The 19,006-nt window shown below is 40.2% G+C and overlaps 1 protein-coding gene across 1 annotated transcript; it reads right to left on the bottom strand.

Annotated features, from left to right (window-relative positions):
- Positions 1–620: 620 nt before the first annotated feature.
- LOC133526332 (katanin-interacting protein-like) lies at positions 621–18,920 on the bottom strand. The gene is made up of 15 exons (XM_061862895.1): positions 18,335–18,920; positions 17,342–17,437; positions 14,520–14,620; positions 13,643–13,804; positions 12,061–12,380; positions 11,487–11,666; positions 11,157–11,294; positions 10,524–10,782; positions 6,070–6,300; positions 5,397–5,571; positions 4,094–4,281; positions 2,919–3,063; positions 2,180–2,273; positions 1,792–1,907; positions 621–1,653 (listed from the first exon to the last, which is right to left on the bottom strand). Exons 1-15 carry the CDS (start codon positions 18,418–18,420, stop codon positions 1,563–1,565), a joined length of 2,382 nt encoding a protein of 793 aa, XP_061718879.1. The 5' UTR covers positions 18,421–18,920; the 3' UTR covers positions 621–1,562.
- Positions 18,921–19,006: the final 86 nt, after the last annotated feature.

Raw genomic sequence — 19,006 nt, 5'->3', positions numbered from 1 at the left:
ACTGTCTGTACACTTACTATTCGACTAAACATTGAACATTAAATACTTTTGAAAAAAAAAACACTATTTTAATAGAGATAACTTGTATTTCCTGGCTTAACCTACTTCTACATTAATTCGTAGTGTATACAAAGAAACAACGAATATTTGGCTGGTGCAGTCTACTTATTTAAATTTGAACTATGTTGATTTATAATTATTAATTTAAGTTCTGATTAACGGCAATTACTCAATAAATTACGAGATCTATTTAAATATATATCTGCGCTGCCTTATGCTTTATAGTGAACTCCACTCAAACTCAATTCACAATATTCATATTATTATTTAATATGCATGATGCATTACAATAATACGTCTAATCCTTTAGACAGCGACAACATATTTTACAGTACATATGGGGCTACTTTATAGCACTAGTGCGAGAAGTAGCATATTACGTTACTGTGTCGAACATTTAAAGGGCCATATGTACTGTAAAACGTTGTACGATACATGTGCGAATAGGTAATTCGCAACTCGTGTCGATTTAAAACACTCCCTTCGGTCGTGTTTTAATTTATCGCCACTCGTTTTGAATTTCCTATTTTTCGCACTTGTATCGTAATGTACTATGTCGGTATACATTGAACAAAAACACATCTATACAATTGGAGTTACGGTAATATTGGACGGTGGTTATAAATTAACCCCCTTATTCATAAACGTGTACTAAAGTTACGATGCCGCTTACGATCGTTTGTCCCTTTCCGACGTATTGGTATGATGGAAAGGGACAAACGATGATTAGCGGCGTCGTAACTTTAGCACACGTTTATGAATAAGGGGGTAAATGTTTTGATAGAAGTGTCATAGAGTCACACACCCATCCTCAAATTTATATAAAATTTTGACGTTTAAATTATACTTGCACAGTATGTGCTACTCCTATCAAAATAGCTGCCGAGTTAGCTTGGTCTGACAATAAAGGGTTATTTGTAGACTTGCATGTTCAAAACCTATAAACGTTAAATGGGGCAACAGCTATGAGACAAGTGCGACTACGCTAGAAATACTTATTAGGAAACATTTCGTTAACTTTATCAGTATGACAAGGTTCTTTCTGGTAGATTTCTCAAAAGTTTATTTTGATGAGATTATATATTATATGTATTTTGTTGACGTAGCTCTGAGAGGTACAGCATTGAGGCAGTGGGCGGGGCACAGTAGAACTTACGTCTCTGGGTCAGTCTCTCGAGTGGTGACAGTGAAGCGGAGGTCATAAGGCAAGGCCCTCAAAGAGGTGATCTTGGTCAAGACCACTAGGAACCGTCGGATGAGGGAATACGTCCGGATGCGTTTGGTCGAGGCCGATGTCCCAACAGTACAGATATCTTTGGACTGATATGATGATGACAGATGTTAATGGTTGTGTGGTGTCAGTGCCTGTGGTGGTGTCAGTGCCCGTGGTGGTGTCAGTGCCCGTGGTGGTGTCAGTGCCCGTGGTGGTGTCAGTGCCCGTGGTGGTGTCAGTGCCCGTGGTGGTGTCAGTGCCCGTGGTGGTGTCAGTGCCCGTGGTGGTGTCAGTGTCGGTGGTGGCTGACGCCGGTGTAGGGGCGCGCGGCGGGGTCGGCGGTGGCGCGCGAGCCCGAGGTGGTGCTGCGCGGAGGGGGGCTGCAACAAACACTCATTCATGTTATTCTTCACTAAATGTCTTCACAAATCCAATCACCATTTAGGTTAAGTGTGGCGGACATGAGATTGTGTTGTGTGTGTTAGATGGAAGTGAGATATGAGACATAAAGGGAGTACCTAGGCGTGGAATCGTCTTCGTTGTTCTGCAGGCAGATCCACTGCGGCGCGAGCGTGTCGCCGGGCTTCGCGCAGTCCAGCGTGCCGTTGAACAGAAGCAAATCGTCGATCAACACCTGCAACATTAATAACATTATTCAAATCTTGATGTGCTAAACAGGCTACAGCCCCGGAGTATAAATTTGCCAAAACTACCTTCTATATTCAAATTTTAACTTCGATTATCATTTTGGACGTGATATCGCACCTGTAGGACCCGTATGAGGAGAATGTGTTAATGCAGAAAAAATAGCTTGCTCAATATTCGCATTAACTGCAGAGTAAAAACTATAGATTCCAATGTCTTAGTAGACATAATTGCGCTCCACCATAATAACAAATATCTTACCCCAAATTCCTTGACACCTCTCGAGGGAGTTTTTCCATAGTTCCATATCTTTATGCCATAAATTGATACTGGCGCGTCGAATACGAAAAATACCCTGAAACAGTTCACACGTTGTGTATATAACTTCGGTACTCCTTTTGCTACAGTTTTGGTTTGACCCTTTTCTCTCAACAACGTTCATTTTTGTCATTTTACAGCAAATTCGGCAGTCAGTCTTTCTTAGGGTTACAAAATCCGTCCATTATCTGTGAACACCCGTGTAGGTACCCATTTGCGAAGGACGGTGACAATTTAAGAAAGAAGGATATGGTCTGGCCAATTCTACCACACGATAGGGTCAGTCAGAGAAAGAGAGATTGTTGATGACTGATTATAGAGGCCGCGCGCGTTGGAGGGTCTGCCATCTTGTGTCCTGATCGGAAACAAACTGTACATTGACACTACACGCCAAAGCAGGAGCTGCCCTTTACAGTTCACGTATCTATTTTTTCTTGTGCATTGTAGGTTCTGCCAACTTGTGAGCTTCATTGTAAGCTTAAACATTTACACTTCGCGCCAATAAACAGGGACCCCCTGTGCCCAATAGTTTATTTATTCACGTCCCTCACGTTCCCTATAGGGCTGCGAATATCAACAACAGGAATCTAAAGAAAAATAATCATGCCGTTCCCAAATTACCTAACTTATAAAGAAGTCTAGTAGCCAAAGTAGATATTGCGTAGACTTATTTAATAAGTACCTGTTTAGTGTGTGCGGCAGGATCGGTGCGAGCCAGGAGTGCGCCGCGTCACACGAGACGACTCCGTCGACCAACTTGTCCGGGGTCCGCACGTCCAGAGCGCGCGAGTCCAACACGTTCACGCTTGCCGGGTGCGCGCACACGTCTGACAAAACTCAACATCAATATCAACCGTTACAGCATTTTCACTACATTTCTACATTTTACAACTTTGAGGTCGTATCCGACATCCGATTGGACAATGTGAAAACGCTTTTGGGAGAATCAACTTTTTAGCGTCACTCGTTGCCATGGTTACGATTAGTTGTCCAGGGGACAAAAGTTCATTGAAATACTGATTTTATGGCACTTAAATGTATCAAACTTGCGTTTTTGTGGTCGTTATAACCAAAGCATGTTAATAGAACGGCATACAACGTCTCTTCAAACAAACTGTGCCATTATTGTCCCTTGGACAACGGGACAGGATAACAAAACAAAAAAAGTTGATTCACCCTTTTACATGCAAATGCGAATTTTATTATTATTTACAAGTTGAAGTTTCTTTCTTTTAATTTAATAACGTCATCAAATACCTAGCTGGTGCAGTTTTAAGCCCGAAAGGCATTTCAACAACTCATGGGCCAAACTTCGTCAGAATGTTGAGGGGGGGGTTAGAATTTTATGCGCACTTGTTGCGATGCGTAGTGTCACTTCTCCGCCGTGGCCCATAGGCCAGGACCATAATTCTTCTGCATTTTAACTTAGGACCACGGAGAGATAGGGTGCAATTAGTTGAGTTCAGTTTGAACTTGCGACGATTTTGGACCGCACCCATAATTTGATAAGGATACGGTAATTTGGTTCTTAGTGTAGTTTTTCCGGGTAAGGATTTTTTTAAGGGCAAATCAGGTTTAAGTCATAGAGTCAGATTGCAATGACTATAATGACTGATTGATAAAGTAAACGCAGAAGAGCTCGTTGACCCCTTAGCTTTTATTGGATATACTTACTCTATATAGCTAAACGTAAAATTCGGTTAAAAATATTAAGTCGAGAATACGAGAATAAACTGGATTGCAGAACGAAGCAAGTGGGTGCACTCAGCTCTACGCACCGTTGTAGGATCCTTTGGGTTTTCTAACCTCATGAATATTCAGAAAGCACATTTCTACTATAAAGGTTAGTTCACTCACTGGTCTCAGTAACAGGTATGAGGTTCCCCATAGGATCGTACAGCTCGACCGCCGTGAGCCCCACGTAGTAAGCGTCGCCCCAGGTGGAGAATATGCTGATCTGCAGAACGAAGCCGGTAGGCGCGCTCAGCTCTGCTCCACCGTTGTAGGAGAGCTCCGTGTACTCGAGATCCTTTGGGATTTCTAACCTGATAGGGGAGAATATTGAGATAACATTATTAAGGTCTGTGGCCTCTTCCAGCGCTCTACATATACGAAATGTGCGTATTTGTCCACAAGTACAAGTCCATGTTTAAAAAAAGCATGTGACAATCACCCTCGTTCTTGCCGAGACCCAGACCGACTACTACCTGATGCCCCGTCTCGATTAGCTACCTAAACACAAAAAAAGTTGTCTAGTTATGAGTGTAAATATATATAATAAAATACCTGTTGAATTCCGCACAATGATACTTATATTATTTAAAAAGAAATTACATATTGATGTAAGCCATTGGGCTTAATGATAAAAACTTATTTATATAGTCTGAGTGAATTTTTCGACACAGGGTAAATTAGCAATCCCAGTATGTATCCGAGTAATATTCTTAAATGAAAGCTTGTAATAAAATAAGACAATAGGAACCATAATTCAAAATGGTTTTGTTATTTTGTTGTAAAATATTAGTTTTAGTTACCCCTTTTGCATACCAAATTAGGTTAAGCATGTAAACCTACCGCTATATGTACCTATTATTAAGACCTCTTTATCTTTAAGTAAAATATGGTTTCGCCATTATATTTTGCTCTTCCTTCTAGTATCCCTCACATTGAACATAGACAACACGGATATCAAGAAAATGAACTCAGTTCTAGACCAAACAACGGCTTTGAGAGATTAATTGTGGTCGCAGTTCGAGAGGGATTTCGACCGCTAGAAAGGCAGAACTGGTAGATAATTACAAAAACAAAAGAATATACTTGCAGCGTAGTCACAGCCACAGCAAATATACCACAGCAATAAAGATCCCGGTTCTAAAAGGCCATATATGACGTCATACTAATGAAGTAATGACGTCGCGTCAGTCATCGAAAATGTCACTTGGAATGCACTTGGGGTGCTCGCTGAAATTCATCTGTCGCCCCACTACCACTAGTAACGCTGATCACTAGCTGCTAAAGTTATTCACTGGTAGACCACGCGACAGTTCTATTCAGGATTGCTGTTTAAAGGATCCTTATATTCTATCCTTCATTGTTCATCATTAGCCTAACATCTGTCCATCCGAGTTCGTACAAGAAATTATAAAGAAATGTTCATCACCGGTCTTCAGCCTGCAAGTCCAACTGCTGTACATAATCGTAGCAGGTATCCCCAGGGGCCCGACGCAGTAATATCGGGCGGCTCTGAAGAGGGTTGCCGTCTAGGGAGATGCGACAGTGCTTGGCGCCGATGTACGACAGGTCCACGTTGGCATTGTAGTTCCAGATGCGAATACCTGGAACAGATCTTAAGTAAGTTGCGGTTCCTTAATAGGCATATCTATAAAATTTCTTGGGTTTGACCTTGAAAATGGAATGCATGAGCCCAAAACATGCTCAAACACCATTACTAACTTCAATGGTGGCATATAATGTAGTGTCCGGTCAAGAAGACTCAACGCTAGATTTTTGCATTGAAATTCTTTGTGTTTTGGGTACGATCTATAGAAGTATGACTTTATTAATATTACTCACATCCTTATTCAACTCTTTTAAATTATTAGGCAAATACTACCTAATACCTCTTTACCTCTAATATCTGAATTCAATCCAACATACATCTATGCAGAGCATGCTTTCAGAGGATGTTTAAAGTCCTTAGAAATGTTGCGTCCGTTGAACAGGCTCTTGCAGCCAAAAGTTTGGACGGGTCGAGGCGGTCTTCGGCGATGTAAGCTAACTTATTATTACCTGCACAGAAAATGCGTCCATCTAACTTTAAACAATCAACTTACATGTAATCTCACTAGTCTCCGGTAACTCCATGACGATATGGCAGAACATGCTCCCCGAGACAAAGTTCGTGCACCACATATCTTCAAAGTCCGTGGATATGTTGCGTCCATTGAACAGGCTTTTGCAGTCCAGCAACTTGGATGGGTCGAGTCGGTCTTCAGAAATGTGGGAAGTGTAGGCGTAGGCGCGGTGCACGCGGATGGTGGAGCTGTAGCAGAGGATCTCGATTCCTTGGTTATGGAAAAAGGTATCTTAATATTTTTATTAGCTAACCAGTGATTTGACCCTACTTTCACCGGATATAAAGTACGAAATTAAAGGACCATAAAAACATTGGTTCAGAACGTCAGGTTTGTCAGGAAATACAGACAATGGAAACGAATTTTAGCAGTTCGCATTATGCTTAATGCCCGGTACATATATTGGCCCCACAAAGACCAATCTAAGGGACGTATAGCTGTACGGCGAAATGACAACAATATTGCTTGTTCCCTTTAAGGTGGTTCGATTTTCATACAAAAAACAATCGCTATTTATTTATTAACTACACAATATTATTACATAAATAGTTGCGCATCTATCTACTTTCGAATATTAATTTGCGCTAAATTAATAGAAAAACTTTGTTTCATACAGAAATCATGCAATAATCAACGTTATATTTTTATAAATTTTACTCATGTGTGTGTGACAAATGTCGTGTACAAATACATTGCGGCGTTGCCACTCCATGCTTCGGACGGCCATCGGCGCGACGTTGCGATGTTTGACGCGTTTTTACTGTTTTTAGCTGACTCTGTCGACACTTACACTCAGTGTGACCAGGCGTACGATAATTGTCGTACATGTACGATAATTTGGGCCCCGGTGTGACATAATGTTCCAAAGAGCATTATCGTACACTAAAGTACTATAATTTCAGCCCTTGGATGATGCCACCTTAAAAGTCTAGTAATTTGAAGCAAAATATGACACTTTCAGAAATAGGCTAAAATTAGTATATATTGGGTGTTCGGCTCCTTGGTGTAAGTTTAAAGTTTAAAATGTCTCAATTTCCTGTATACCGTTTGAGTCTATCCCAAAAATACACAAACATAAACAGATTTTTTGCGCAATTTAGACGAAAATTGTCTTTTTTTTATTATTAATTGGAAATTTAAGCTTATTTTTTACATTTTTAGGGGCTGCCTTTTTGATTGGCGTACGATATTTTTTTCAACGGTACAATAATATTGACACTCAAGTACGATAATTCTCTTCCGCTCGCCTGGCAACACTGCTGAAACTTGACAGGACCTGGGGGCCTACCGCGAAAACCTAAATTCGCAAATTGCGGGGATCTTTCTCTTTTACTCTCACTAAGACGTAATTAGAGTGACAGGGAAAAATTCCCGAAATTGACGAATTTCGATTTTCCCGGTAGCCGCCCTGGTGCTTGACGTACTTGATAGAAAACAACGCTGCCGCATGTTCTGAATTGTAATTTTATGTGTTTTTGGATTGAAAATGATAGCGACGTCTAAATCAAGTTACAAAAATCATCGATATTCTGGTCCGCGAAAAACCAGGAAAAGTGTAACTGTAATTGGAGTAAGAGGAGTTGGTTACTAAGTTCTGTTACTCGATTTCTTTCTTTCTTCCTAGCGTTGTCCCAGCATATTGCCACGGCTCAATGGAGCCTGGGGTCCGCTTTGACAACTAATCCCAAGATTTGGCGTAGGCACTAGTTTTTACGAAAGCCACTGCCATCTGACCTTCCAACCCAGAGGATAAAACTAAGGCTTGTTGGGATTAGTCCAGTTCCCTCACGATGTTTTCCTTCACCGAAAAGCGACTGGTAAATATCAAATGATATCTGTTCTGAAGTTCTGTTACTCGATTTGCAACCTCTTTATTTCCGTTAAAACAAATGCTACCGATAAAATAAAAAATGACATAATGTGGTGGATTTGTGAGCTATAATTATCTACCACACATAACGCTTATCTCGTCGTATCTATAATGAATTGGGGCCTAAAAGAGAATCGTATTCCAATTTTTTGAAACGCTTGTATTACTTTCTATATTAACTAAAAGTTGCCTTAAAATTCAGCTTTTATACTAAAAACGGCTTTAAATACGTTAAATTAACAAAATATATTTTGACAGACGCTTTCGCGCCCAAAACGCTCTTTGAAAATTGTGTGACGTCACAGTTTATGGTTTGACACATAACTACATACACACGTAGAAGATACGAACTGTCAACTGATATTTGTCATTTGTTGTTAATCGCCTAACTGTCAACAGTGTCAATCCGAGAGTTGTGACGTCATCAGAATCTTCAATGACGTTTCGAGTTTGGTCACGTGACGTGTGCCAAAAGATATTTTAAATTCAATATTTACAAAAATATGGTCATTACAGGTCCCCTAAAAGTAGTTTAACATGTTCTTATAATCCAAAAGAATTTATTGGGATACAATTATGCCCTAAGATTTGTAGATGGAAACAACCCTATTGCGTTGCACAAATGTGGGCACCCGCCAAACATGATTTTGGGTGTGTCATACTCAGGGCTAACACAGATTCATTTTTGTGAAAAAGGTGTGAAAACCGGAAACTGGAAACCGTTCTCGAACCAATAGTGAAGCCCTTAAGCCACACCCTATTTCAAAACCAGCCATGGATCTTTGAACAGGACTCAGCTCCTGCACATAAGGCAAAAACAACTCAAGCCTGGTTTCGAAGGAACAAAATTGACTTTATTGCCCACGAAGACTGGCCGTGCTCCAGCCCGGACCTTACTCCCTGGATTATGCCATATGGCAGGTTATTGAGGAGAAAGCCTGTGCTAAACCCCACACAAATCTTAACTCCCTCAAGCGGGCCATAGTTAAGACAGTGACGGAATTAGACATGACAATCGTGCGTGCCGTTATCGATGACTGGCCTCGTCGTTTGAGGGCCTGTGTCAAAGCCAGAGGAGGCGATTTTAAATGATATTGTCATATGTAATTCCTGATTTTGTGTACTTCATTTTAATATATACTTTATTAAACTTTCGTTGGTATATTTTATGTAGATAAAGATTATTGCAGTAACAGAATTTAATAACCAACTAGGTAGAAAACAATGCAATACATAAACACATGGGCGCCGGCAGCAGGGTGCAAGGGGGTGCACTTGCACCCCCCTGGCAGGTAAGAAAATATATAAAAAAAATTACATGTTTTTTTATGCGTCTGCACCAGCATTAGAGTTAGACCAATATAAATCTGCAATGATTTTGATAGCATAACTCGGAACTATATTACACAAGAAAAATAAATTTCTGCATCAATTCTTCTATTCCATTTATTATGCACCTCCCTGAAAGTAATCCTGGCGGCACCCATGCATAAACACATAAATTGGATATGATGTGATCCGTTGAATGAAATTGACAATAAATAAAATAAATAAATAATTTTCTTTCCCTAGGCATTGTGTGAAACTTCTAGTTGTGTCAAAATATCGGGAAATCAATAATATAAACAAACATGATAAATATCTCATTTCTTTTTATAATGGTTATAAATAGAAGGCCATGCAATTTTGTAACTCACTGTAATTTAATTAAATGTATCGTAAAAAAAGGTTTTAATTCTACTGTAAAATAGTACCTACCTTTTTAAAGGCAGTAAGGGAAAACAGCGTTTTTTTTTTAAAAAAAATACCGGAAAATCTGACTTACAAATTTGGACTTTCTTAGGTTCATTCTACTTAGAATCTTCTCCACCCTAGCATTAAAAAAAGATATCCTAAAATATCCATACCATTACGTCACATTTTAGTGTGAAAGAAATTTCAGTGTAAAACTAAAATTTCAATACAAATTTTCGGGTTTTTATAGCACGAGGATTGATTATGCTAGTGATTCTGAGTTGGAAGAACCCAAAAATATCATGATGTGTGAGAATCAGATTTTTAATATTTTTATGGAAAAACGCTCATATTTCTCATAAAATAATTTATTAATAATAGGTACTTGATAATACTGATAAAAAAAAAAAAATTAAAGAGTCTCGAACCCACATCCTCTTGCATGTATTTCTACGTACATACCGCAACGCTATTGAAGCCTACTCACTCTGTGCCAAATTGTCTACTACAAGGATCCCAGTACGACTGTTTGAATGTGTGAGTGATAGTTAGAAATAGAGTCAAGAAACATTCTGTCAACATTAAGGGGTAGTTTTTGTACAATGAAGTGTTCAATGTTTGTTTTAATAGTTCAATATTTATTTAAAGAGTGCGCTAAACATAATTTACAGTATAGAAATACCAAAGACTACTCCACAAAAAAATTAAAACTCAAAATTTGCAATTGTGGCGCCATCTAGTGAGGTTTAAGCTTTGGGTAACCTAGTCGAACCACCTTAACACATAAGTGGAATCAAGTCGTGCCACCACACTACAATGAACAGCATACCTGTCAGCCCTATCAGGTTCCTCTGTCCCCACGTCGACATTAGCGTTATCTTAATCTTCTTGGCCACGTATTTGGTCTCCTTTTGCTCTTCCCAGGATTCATTCAACATCGGACTGAGTCTATCCCTCCCATCGGCTGTGGGTGGCCTCATATCGGCTGGGATGTCGCTAGGTTCGTTGTCTCGCATGAGCGCTTGGAAGTTCCTGTCGTTTACCATTATGGCTTCGAGGATGGATGGGTCTTTTGTGAAGAGGATCGTCTGGAAGGGGAATTTTCTGTCTGAAACGGCACGAATTCTCGTTGATCAATTTTAAACCCGAAACGTATTTCAAAAACTCGTGAACTATAGGTATGCATGTTTAGTTATTCGTAAAGTGACATCAAAGTCACAGAACGAATAAACCAGAATGAGTACTAATTTATTATTGAGATATGGCTAAAGTTGAATGAGCAAAACTAAAACCGCTCTAGAATGGCTGATGCTAGCGTATAATTTCACTGCGTGTATAAACATTTTTCTGTCGTTTACGCGAGTTTAATGGTGCTCTTTTGATTCTAATTTCCTCATAGTCATAATATGGCTGAATGATGGCTCAGGTGATGGCCTAACCTCAGAATACCCTTCATACTCACGTCACCGAACGTAGGAAGGAGGCCCTTGAGCTCGCCGCTCGCACGAGCAACTTCACCGTGGAATATAACGCGGTCATCCAACTTGATCTGCACCAAGCGGATCCCACGTGAAGAGTATATGCGGGACTTGTTATAGTTCTGAAAAATACTGTCATATAAAGTAAATCACCGTCAAATAAGTTTAATACTAGACCCAGAGGTAGGAACCCAATATTATTTTTTTACCTCTAATCGTATCAATTCGTGTCTAAGTACACCTAAGAGTAAGAGTGTTCTATTTCTAAATAAATACGTGAGAAATCTTGAAACTACTTCTAAAGTATTACGTACCCAAATTCTGAGCAAAGCTATAATGGCGCAGTTAGCCAAGAGTAAACTAAGCACTATGGGGGCACTCCTTGGTATCGGAGTCGTCCAGCAATGTCGATCGTCTCTTGTTCGTACCACTCCATCCACGATTGCATCAGGGCGACCGTGCTTGGTATCGCCGGCTTCTGAATCCGTCCATACCTATATGCAGTAAGTAATTCATTTAAGGACCTACACGTCACAATTTATTTGGAACGTGGGTAATTCCCACAATGTTTACAACGGACCTTAAAAGGAGGTCTTCCGCAAGTCAGATGATGGTCTAGCTCTATAGATAAAGAAGGTTGCAGGAGTTTATTGGGTTAGTATTAGTACATAACACAGTAGGTACATTATTAGGTTAGGCTACTTAATTCGAAGTCACTTTATTGTTGCTATGCCCTTGAGGGCTCATGTTTGAGCCATAGTACTGTTATAACACATGCATTGCAATTTTTTTTTAAAACTCATCTTGTCTGTTTACATTAAAATTGAATGGTTTTCAGCCTTGCACTAGAAACACGTTAAGTAGTCAAACCAAACAAATCTTTCTTACCTTCTCGATTGGCACTAGTTGTCCGTCAGAATTAAACAGCTCTATGCCATTCAATCCAACCAAGTACTTGTCCCCCCAGTTGGAGTATATCTTCACTTCCAACAACCTCCCTTCAGGCAACTCGGGTATCACAAACTCGCTTTTTAACCACTCTTTTGTACTTTTAGTGTCGGTATTCCTTGTACATGACACAGAACTTAGTGATGCAGGTTTCTTTGGCGGATTGGTGGTGTAACTCGCGTATTTTTTAAGTGAGCCAGTGTGAATGCTTGAAGACGTATCGTTAGATTTTGTTCGGCCTGTTTTGATGTCTTGCTGTCCTGTAAAGTAGTTCAAATAAAGGGAACTTTGTAGTTTTCTGTATTATATATGTTATCCGCGAAAAAAAGGTTATACTACTGGATACAATATTCACAACGTATAATCGCATCGTCTAAGTACTCGAATCAATACGAGTTCTTTGGTGGAGTTGCAAAAATCATACACAATGCTCAAATGCCAATAAGGTATAATACAAGAAGAAAGGGCAGAGCAAAGCCATTATTTAGTCTTGCGGTTACGAGTATCCAGAAAATCATTATGGTAGGTTCTCGCAACTTCCTAAATTTGGCGTCGTTAAAGACAAATCGTGAAATATACACCTAGGAGAAGAAGTCGTTGAATCGTTGGCATCATTCCAGGTAGATCAATACGGACGGTTCTAATCAGTCGTCCGAAGTATGACGTCGAAGTTGCGGTTTTTGCGGCGATGGAATAGTGCGGGAGGGGATAAAAGAGGCAGTTCTTATTAGAGACTTAGATCAACGATCAATCAGTCCAGTAGATTATTACGGACGGTTGTACTCACTCGTCCCATGTATAACGTCGCTGAAATCGTGGTCCTCACGACAATGACCGGGCGTTGCGGGAACAGGTCGGAGAGGATATCGTTGGATTAACCGTAGGTGTCATCCAAGTCTAAAAGATTATTACGGACGGTTGTACTCACTCGTTCCAAGTATGACGTCGTTAAAGTCTTGGTACTCGCGACGATAGCGGGGCGTCAGGTAGTGCGGGAGCAGATCGAACAGGAAGTCATTGGTTGAACCGTTAGTGTCTTCCCAGTCTAGAAGATTATTACGGACGGTTGTACTCACTCGTCCCAAGAATGACGTCGTTAAAGTCGTGGTCCTTCGTGACGATGGCGGGGCGTCACGTAGTGCGGGAGCAGATCGGACAGGAAGTCGTTGGTTGAAGCGTTAGTGTCGTCCCAGTCTAGAAGATTATTACGAACGGTTGTACTCACTCGTCCCAAGTATGACGTCGTTAAAGTCGTGGTCCTTCGTGACGATGGCGGGGCGTCACGTAGTGCGGGAGCAGATCGGACAGGAAGTCGTTGGTTGAAGCGTTAGTGTCGTCCCAGTCTAGAAGATTATTACGAACGGTTGTACTCACTCGTCCCAAGTATGACATCGTTAAAGTCGTGGTCCTCGCGACGATGGCGGGGCGTCACGTAGTGCGGGAGCAGGTCGGACAGGAAGTCGTTGGTTGAAGCGTTAGTGTCGTCCCAGTCTAGAAGATTATTACGAACGGTTGTACTCACTCGTCCCAAGTATGACGTCGTTAAAGTCGTGGTCCTCGCGACGATGGCGGGGCGTCACGTAGTGCGGGAGCAGGTCGGACAGGAAGTCGTTGGATGAACCGTTAGTGTCGTCCCAGTCTAGAAGACTATTGCGATACTTTCGTCGGCCGTTCTGGGAGTAGCCTGAAGAGATATGTTTTTTGTCGTAAATACTGTTTATACAAGCTCTTAATATCGCCGACTGTACTTTTCGTTCAATAGGCAATAACACACATCGAGATAATTCTAACAATTCCAAACGCAATTAGGTTGCGTTGTTTTATCACAGAGTTCTTATGGCAATCTCCAACTGTGTCCATCAACAGATCGTCAGCTCGATCCTACCATAATATTGCATTGTCACCATCGAATAATGGGCAGTCGTGAGTCTAATTTAGCTTGCAAGATTTGACCTGAACATACATAAATACCTACATATATATACAATCAAAGCAAGTCAAATAAAAAACTTGTAAAAAGGATGAATTTGCGTACAACTTTGGAGGTTATACCTCATCGATAAAGGAGCTGAGGCAAGTATAGGTAAACTAAATATAGACTAAGCCTTTTTGAGCGCTATAGTAGGTACTGGTATCGCGTTCATCACATCATATGTCTAAGAAAGATGATGATGATGATGATGATTGTATTGTGACGCCCAGCTGGAAACAGGCGTGCTGTCGATCGTCTTCAACATTCAGCCCTGGGATTGGAACTTCAGGTTACTCTTCTGGTGGCATTCCAACACTGTCATCCTCGAATATACCAAAGTTTAAAGATACGTCGCATGACAAGAGGTGTTGTTCTTAAAATATGAAGTGGGGATCCTAAAACCTACCTCGAATTAATTTAGACCTACCTTTACTGTACCGAACGGTGCCCGCGGAATGGGCAAGCGGCTGCATTTGAGGCTTGGTTAGCAAATCCATTGTGGTGTCCAAAGATGTCCTTCTTGTTAACCTGTCGTCGAGATGAGATGCTTTGATGTATATAGGTATAAGTACTACACAAGAGGATACCTACTGTAATAAAGAGATAACTTTGTATGGAACTCCATAGAAAGGGACCCGTTTTCATAGCTCGTCAGTAAAAAAAAAAATTATAAAAAAAAAAAAAAAATAGGGATTACATAACGTGCGTGCCTATCGCGTATATCACCTTAGTAGAGGATTCGTTTAAGCAAATCAAGACCTTAATAAGAACCCAGTTCGCCGGTCCACCAAATGAAATTCGCAATATGCCTCGCATACTGCTCCTGGTTTGTGTTTCATGGCATTCTAAGCAATCGCAAAATATGAAAAGTGGGGCCGTTCGTACCCCACTGAAAATCCCCTATAAAATGTTCATAGTTTGCAAAGTTCTAATGGTTTTTATATTTTTGTTATAATTAATTCATACATATTTACGACCAAATTAACTGCTATAACATACACCGTAACATATAGAGTATATTGATCGAGCTTTTTTAGACGGCCGAGGTTTAGCGAGGTCGTCAAGTAAAAAGTTTGTAGAGCTATTCATAACAGATGGCCAGGATCAGAAGTCAAACTGCGGTCTAACAATTTTATGCATACGACAGTTTTCTAGAGATCCTGGGCTATAACCGCGAAAATCGAAGTTCGTCAATTACGGGCATTTTTCTCTGTCACTCTAATAACGTCTTAGTGAGAGTAAAAGAGAAAGATCCCCGCAATTTGCGAATTTCGGCTTTCGCGGTAGGCCTCCTGGTTTAGTAGCTTACCAAGGTCGTGCAATCATCGAAACGCACTAGGGTTACGTTTAGACAGGGGCGGATTAAGAAGGCGCGGGGCCCTTAGCACAATAGCTTGCGGGGCCCCCTGGTTTAAAAATATGATTAAGTGCGAGTCGGACTCGCACCCCGAGGATTCAGTACCATCACAATATTTTTACGCTGTCTTAATCTTTTTCGACTCGTTCTCAATTAGTTATTAACATGTTATGCAGTGTATTTTTTAGGGTTTCCTAGTCACCTGGAAACTCTTATAGTTTCGCCATGTCCGTCTGTCCGAGGGTTTGCTCCGCGATCGTTAGTGCTAGATAGCCGTAATTGGGCATGGATACATAAATCATGCATTGCGACAGAACGGTAAAATAAAAACTATAAAAAAATTAGGGTACCTCCCATACAACATTTTTTTTCTTTGATTTTTTTTGCTTTGACCCTATAGTGTGGCGTATGGTTGGATAAGGTATTTCAAAACCGAATAACGATCTTCAAAAACCTTTTTTTATAAAGTTATTACTTTCGGTAATAATCGCTCCGAAAGAAAAAAAAATTTTTTTTAGCCATTATAAAAGTGCCTAATCTTAATGAAGTTGTTATTTTATCACAGTTCAATTCTTCTATACATATAGGTGTCCTCCTTACCTTCGGTTTTCATCACCAGATCAGGTGGATTGTATTGTCACCGATTTTTCCCTAGTAAGTGAATTTTTACCAACAAATTTTGACAAATGGTCAAAAAAATAGTTTTCAGATTTTGAAAACAACTTACCGAGTATTGCAAGTTAAATAAAAGCATGTAGAGATACTGTTTAACAACATGAATATTATTAAGTTTAATAAAAGCTTGTAAAAATAGGTGAAACGTGAGTCGGATCTAAGAAGTGGGAATTAATGGCTAAGTGAGCTAAAAAACAAGGCCGAAGGCTGAGCCCCACGAGCTGAATATCCGGACCAAACGATTTCGTAGCGTTCCCGTGCGAAGCTGAAGGCCAAGCTGCAGGAAAGCAGAGCCTAGAATGAAACCAATGCCAGAGTGTGAACGAGGCCGTAGGCCGAGCTCCGTATAAGGGTGGAGGCTCGGAGCGTTCTATGGCGGCGCGCCACCATGCAAAGGCTGAATTGCAGGAGAACAGAGTTTGGAATTGAACCAATGTGATCTCGGCTCGCCTGCTGCTCGGCCTTAGTTCTTGCTCGAAAGTGCGACTTGCTGGGATGCTTTGGGTCTCGGACCCTATGTAGGGCTTTACACCCGGCCTACGCGAATGCAAAGCCCTACATAGGGGCCCCGCTGTTTTCTTTTTATAACAGCTTTGCAGCAACTCGGCATATTTTGGGCGCTCGGCCAGCCGTAGAGGAGCGCGTCCTTTGGCCTACTACGGGCCCAAAGCTGATCATCATTAGGCATTAGCTGTAAGGTGCAATTTGTTATTTGACATAATAAATAAATAAATCATCCTTCCTTGATTTTCACTAATATGTTTTTTAACACAGTATCTTCTTTTGTTCGTTTCCGAGCTCTGCTGTTTCCTGCACAGCTTAGCCATGCACAAAAGTTTCGAGACACTCTCGGTTTTATGCTAAACTCTACTCTTGGTCTTTTCGTAAGCCTAAAAATTCTTTAAATTTGGTATCCTTATAAAGAAAAATAGACATGATAATAATAATTGAACAATATTGTGACTGACTTACGAAAAAAATACATTGTAAATAAAATGTACAGGATCCGCGGAGTGCGAGTTCTACTAGAACCTGGCCGGTTCCGCGTGCCGAAATCGCATGGTCAGGGTCGGAGCGCGGGGCCCCCCTAGGCGCGGGGCCCTTAGCATATGCTTTTTCTGCTGTTCGGTTAATCCGCCACTGCGTTTAGACCAAGAAAACTTATCTTACTCTAACTCTATTCGCATCTTATGCACGCTTAATTTCCTTCTCCTTACCTGTGATTCTGAGGCTTGCTGTGATAGTTAAGTTTGGACTTTTCGAGGGTGGGAGGCGATTCGTTGCTGTTTCTGATATGCGTCTCTTTCATCTCCCTGAAATATATGAAATGGTTAATGTTAGGGAAAATTTACCTACGCCTGCGGAAACGGCAAGGCTATTAGGGTGTATCTACACCACATGCGAATTTTTTAAATATAATTAAGAGTCACACCAACCTAGCGGCTGCCATACAATATAGAAGTTTTAAAATAAGAGCTTAACTTGGATTATATGAGTGGCTTTCGGTTCGGTGGCGGGATCCCACGGGGGAAAATGTTTTAGGCCGCAGGCCCTCTCGGATTATGATGATTTTTGTATGTCCGGCTGTCCAGGTGGTCTTATCTCCAGATCGCATTTTTTAACAGATTTTCGTGAAATTACGTCGATTTTTTTTGTCGCTTAAGTTTGTGGAAAAGTTGTGGTTTGTGAGGTATCCAGGTCACAGAGACAATACTTTATAATCATATTTACCTAATTAATAGGAAATTTAGTTATTTAGAATCCCAGTTTCCAACGATAACCAAAAGCTAAGTAGGTATAATGGTCATTTTCGCAATATTAAATTAATCATTCGACCCTTAATGTAGACTATCGTCCGCTAATGATAAGATAAGATAGAAATACCTATTAGTTATCATGAATAAATTACCCATTATATACCCACCCATATATATATATATATATGTAATTACTAGATATATAATTACATATATATATATGTAATTATATATCTTGTATATATAAGGTACTAGCTGTGACTATTAAATATGTTAATAGAAACCTATGTACACTAGCCTTTTAGCCCCAACGTCACCTTGAAACGCGGAAGTGGACCATTGTACTAAAATGACTTTATTGAACGCAAACCAAATACAAACACGGGGTCATTAATCATGTCTGCACCTTGTCTACACAATATATACCTACAAACCATCACAAAACACACTTACTTGGTAATGTCTTCCAGCCAGAATGGTACTTCTCCGTCCTTGTCTGAATGTCCAAACGCTTCCATCCTTTTGTGCTCCTGAGCCATTCTTCAGCCATCAGAAAAAATAAAATATATAGCTCTCCGTATTCAAGTAGGTACTTAACGAAGACGAAGTAAACGCATTACTAAACTCTAAACTTCACGTTGTAAACAACGCAAAAATAAAGTTAACAAAATAGATTTTGTTACATAAGTAAAACTGTTGTAAGGTTTATGCCTGTTTAATAATTTATTATCATTATTCACACTTGCCACTTTTGAAACATATTTTGCCGCTGTTTGTTTGACCTTGGTTGCTATAGTTACTATATATTTTTAAAGATATAATTTAAGCTGGACTTTGAAAATGTGTAATATTTCTGCCAATCTACGTAAATTTACTCCAATGTGGATATTTTAATTTAAGAAATAAAATAATTTCTTAAAATTATTAGGCAAATAAAGCCTTTAATAGTTACTTCCAGATAACAAGACTTTTTTAAAAACGAAACGTTGCTCGCCTTTAGGCCTTAGGACCTCATCTTCAAGCTCCACCACCATCGTGAGAATAAACAGACGGGTCTCCATTTGTGTCATCCAAACGCAAAAAGCGTTTGGATGACACAAATGGAAACGCGCGTTGAATAAGCGC

Source organism: Cydia pomonella, chromosome 16 (genome assembly GCF_033807575.1).
Source record: "Cydia pomonella isolate Wapato2018A chromosome 16, ilCydPomo1, whole genome shotgun sequence".
Taxonomy (NCBI): domain Eukaryota; kingdom Metazoa; phylum Arthropoda; class Insecta; order Lepidoptera; family Tortricidae; genus Cydia; species Cydia pomonella.
Note: the sequence above shows the minus strand (reverse complement) of the source record. Positions and strands in the feature narration are given on the sequence as shown.

Bases quoted from the DNA above. Each gene is read 5' to 3' on its own strand.
- LOC133526332 (XM_061862895.1), bottom strand. From the start codon at position 18,420: ATGGCTCAGGAGCACAAAAGGATGGAAGCGTTTGGACATTCAGACAAG. The intron at 14,621-17,341 runs GTAAGGAGAAGG...TCTCGACGACAG, and splicing joins AGCAAGCCTCAGAATCACAG to GTTAACAAGAAGGACATCTT. The intron at 1,654-1,791 runs GTACTCCCTTTA...TGTTTGTTGCAG, and splicing joins GAAGACGATTCCACGCCTAG to CCCCCCTCCGCGCAGCACCA.